At 30.8% G+C, this 4,480-nt stretch overlaps 1 protein-coding gene across 1 annotated transcript; it reads right to left on the bottom strand.

Moving 5' to 3' along the window:
* Positions 1 to 291: 291 nt before the first annotated feature.
* On the bottom strand, positions 292 to 1,788 carry LOC110685079 (protein FLOURY 1-like). Its single transcript, XM_021861544.1, has one exon. It carries the CDS (start codon positions 1,544 to 1,546, stop codon positions 494 to 496), a length of 1,053 nt encoding a protein of 350 aa, XP_021717236.1. The 5' UTR covers positions 1,547 to 1,788; the 3' UTR covers positions 292 to 493.
* Between the last annotated feature and the right edge of the window lie 2,692 nt (positions 1,789 to 4,480).

Below are 4,480 nucleotides of genomic sequence, written 5' to 3'. Positions count from 1 at the left end.
TTAGTATGACAAGCAGCAACCTCATCGGTAACACAGTAACACTGGACCACATAGTACGCGATTCATAGCTTCTCCTTAACTTGTAAGGACATGCTATTCCAATCAAATGGTATGACCGTATGAGAGAATCAACATTTAATACATTAATCAAAGAAAGCAACTAACTAACTTCCCTTCACAGACTGTTTTAAGACGCAAGACAATCATCACAATGACCTTTACTAAATTCGACGAAAGCTGCAAACAACAATTGTAAATGAACAATGCAAAAATAAGAAATCAAGCTGTTGATAACACTAACCAAATTTTCATTAAACCAAAAAATGTGTAACTTTATTGAGTTTATTCCAATTGCTTTTACATGAAAGAAAAGATACAGTGTAATCAAACTAAGCATATTCACAGAAACCTTTTCCCTATTCAAAAATCTTCCTTTAAGACTTCAATTACAATTAGCCAAACAAATCACAACAATAGCTGAGAAACCCGAATCCTACATAGGCGATGATTCGAAATCGAGCGAGCCAATGAGCAATTCATCATCCCTACTACTTCCAAATGAGGAATAAGTAGCACTTGGAGTAGGACAAACACTATCAAATTGATCCCACTCTTCACCCTTCATAAGTACCTTCAATTTCTCCCTACACATCCTCAATTGATCCTCTAATAAACTCCTTTCGGATTCGTGTCTCATTATAATCCATTGAAGTGATTGATTAACCTCTTGATCATGTAACTGTTTCTCTTCAGAAACTCTCTGCAACTGATTAACCTGCATTTGAAGAACACTCTTATCATTCTGAAGCCGCAATATCATCGCCATTGCCTCGTCGACAGAGGAAGTAGCAGCCATTCTTTCCTTCTCAAGCTCATTTTGAGCAACATAAGCCCTTTGTCTCTGAATTTTTACCATCTTTCTCAGAGTAATAACGTCGAACACTTGGTCTTCATGACAGCATTCCTTCCAATCCTCCCTTTCTTCTCCAATTCTACCAACACCATCATTAAACCCACAATTAAAACTCAAAACTTCATCGATTTCCTCGAATTTCTGGTCCCCACTGAAAACCCTAGACATCTTCTTAGTGGTCCCATTCTCAAATGACAACTTCTTTAAACCATTGATTTCATCATTACTAGAGCAAATCAACGAAAAACCTTTTCTCTCCTCACTAGATTTCCCCCTAAATTTGCAATTCCCAGTAAATTGCAACACCATAAACCCTAGAAAAAACATAAAGAATAACACAAAAACATTGAAAATCTTGGAAAAACACCCGAAAATCAAAAACCCACATCCAAAATCATCAAAATTCGTCAGCAAAACCTTCAAATTAGATACACAATCCATCAAGAAAATTGAACTCGAAATCGACTGAAAAATTAAAAGTACCCTTTTAAAAAACTCGATAGTTGAACACAAAACAATGAGGAAACAGAGACGACCCATCAATCTGTATTGGGTAGAGCGAGATATTTTGTATAGAAAAGAGAGAAATGTTGCTCCTTTTGATGCGAGATAAAGAAGGTAAAGGGCCGCCATTGATGAACACAAAGTAAAGGACACGAAGCTATTGAAGGTTTGCCCACATGGAGAGAGAGTGAGATGAGCGTAGAGTTCGGTGATGATATTGGAGTGATCAAGGTAGTTTGGTGAAGAAACTATATTGTATGAATTAATTTAGTATAATCCAAAACAAATGAATTTATTGATAAGAATAAATGTGGGTCCAAATCCAATTCCTAGACATAACGGTAAAGTTTTCTGCTCTATTTGGCTGTTGTGAATTTGTGATTTGATTATTCTATAATTAATTTATTAATTGTGTTGGTAAATTGCTAGATTAGTGTTAAATTGTTGGGTTAAAAATAATTGGGTGCACCCGATCATATAAAAGCTTTTGATTTGGCTTAAAGAGTCATAACTCATAAAGGTACATTAGACAAGTAATAGGCGGGATTTGATATTAAAATTTTATTTTAATAAGATTTTTACTCATATCTATCAAGTTAGTATATTTTGTTTACCAATTTTGGAAAAGCTACTATTCAGCCTTGTTTGGTTGCACTAAATTTATGTAGACATTTAAAATTCCTAGGAAATGTACTACTTACAGGGGAAGATCTTCTCACAGATGCTCGGGTCGGGATACGTGGCTGCCATGGTTCAATACCATGATACGAGGCATTTTGTTGATTTATTTTATGGTTTTTCCACTTGATAAAAATAAACTTGTAGTTTTTCTTCAAGACACTTAGTTTATTCGATCGGGTTATCTCTGTTATTTAGAAGAAAAAAAATGAAATAGTTCTATCTATGTGAATACATGTGCTATTATTTATATTAATTATGAAGTATCTTTATTAGCAAAATTGAAGTGTAAAATCTAATATATATATATATATATATATATATATATATATATATAAAGGGGAGTTTTTTCCCGAGTTTTTAGAGAGCCATGTAGGATTTAATTTTTTCAGCGCGCCACGTAGGATAATAAATTTTAGTGGTAGCCAATTAAATACGATATTATTAATTTCTTTTAGAATTAAATAATTCAACTGACACGTAAGCAAAATTAGCGAATGAGATTATCCAGTTTAAATTAATTAAATATAAAATATTATCTTTTAATATCAGGAATTTTATTTAAATATTTAACAATTTTTAGCACATAAATATATATGTGAAAAATATTATTTTAAAAAATTCAAACAGGGCTTCATCTAGTGACAATAACTTGGGAAAAAATTGATTGCTTACAACATTCAAAACACATATTGTGGTTGATAAAGGAATAAGACGTTTTTTAAAATATTTGATTTATTAGAATATTGAAGAGATCTAAGGGTTAATCTTAAAACATCTTAATCATCACCTAACCAAGAAAAAGAAACTCAAGATAATCTTAAGTTTACTCTATCATTTTTGTTTTCTAATTATTCACTCTGTATTATTGGGTATAATTTATCAGAAGTTTAGCGAACTTAGAAAACATGTTAGGAAATCCTTGAAAAATGATCATTTTATGGTACTTAACAAAGTTATCTTTACATGACCAAATACCTGCATTGATAAACGCATGGATGGATAAAAGTATAATTTTACTTTAACTAGTTAGTCGGTAATAATAAAATACCACTAATTTCAAACATTTTTTTTAGAATATATGATTATATTCCGTACAAATGTTAAATATTGGTGTTGAACAAATTTGAGTTATGGGTAACTCACATAGAAAGATCTTATGTTACCCGGAGTATTGTCCAAATTTAAAAACTAGTTTAGCATTAACCAATAATTGGGCTTTAATTACACAAATTAGGGTGCAACTATGGAAAGAAGTTAAGAACATTAAGAAGCACGAACGCTTTACAAATGAGGCCGGATCATGGGATTTTATGCTATGTACAAGTAGTACGACTAAGCGATAAAATGGGCTTAAAAATTGGTTATCCCTTTAATTAAATTTTGGTCATTGGGTCAAACTTAATTCTGAGTTTGGCAAGAAACTTTGGGCCTTAAAAATGTTCCACCAAAAAAAAAAATTGAAAATAAATGTTGAAGGAAAGTAATAATATAATAGATTATCAACTAACCTAGTTCACTAGCTAGTTGGTTAAAGTTTTTAAAGGGGGTATTCAAGACTTGAAATAAAACCCTTATAGTATTCATTTTGAATTAAACTGTTAGTAATAATTTATGGTATATTAATGCTATAAAAAAAATGGTGAGTTTCATTAGATAGAGATGTCAAATTTAGTTATTACACTTAATAAAAGCCTTTGGTTTACATTATAAAAAAAGGAATTTTTTTCCTCTTATAAATAAGTGATGTCAATAGGTAAATTAGTTTAAACAAATCTTAATGAGCAACATTACGTTACTCATCATATAATCATAATTCATGCATACGATTACTCTCTTATCTAAGGGTGTATAATGTGAGTCGAGATTCTCATCAATAAACAACTCAATGTCTCAATCTCATGAATGTCTTAACCTCGTTTATGTCCACCCATTGAATAAATTAGGCAAAATTAGGCAAATTTTGAAGCTTTTAGTTATTTTAGTTCATGAAGTTGGTACTTTCAACTTTTCTTCTATTGAAAAGTCTACCTTATTTAAACTAATAATATAGAATTTTGAAAGAAACTAAACATGAAGAGCTAGTTTGGTGAACTAGTAAGGACTAAGGAGGATATATAGGGATTGGGGATTGCTCCAATAAAGTGAAATATATACTCCTTATATTGGAGCAAGTGTGTTATATACAGAAATAAATTGAATTAAATATGAAAAACAAGTATGAAGAAATTACATACATGTTACGTTTATTTTAAGATACCAAAACTCATACATCTTAAGATAACGAAAGATATCAAATTATCAAGCTTACATCTAAAACTAATATGTATATGACTATGAACATTCTAGAATATAGAGACTTATTAGCATATATAATTATTATTC

The sequence above is a fragment of the Chenopodium quinoa genome, unplaced genomic scaffold, assembly GCF_001683475.1.
Source record: "Chenopodium quinoa cultivar QQ74 unplaced genomic scaffold, ASM168347v1, whole genome shotgun sequence".
NCBI lineage: Eukaryota > Viridiplantae > Streptophyta > Magnoliopsida > Caryophyllales > Amaranthaceae > Chenopodium > Chenopodium quinoa.
This window is presented reverse-complemented; position numbering and strand designations above follow the sequence as displayed.

What these genes read in the sequence shown, in the direction of transcription:
- LOC110685079 (XM_021861544.1), bottom strand. Translation starts at nt 1,546, where the DNA reads ATGGCGGCCCTTTACCTTCTTTATCTCGCATCAAAAGGAGCAACATTT.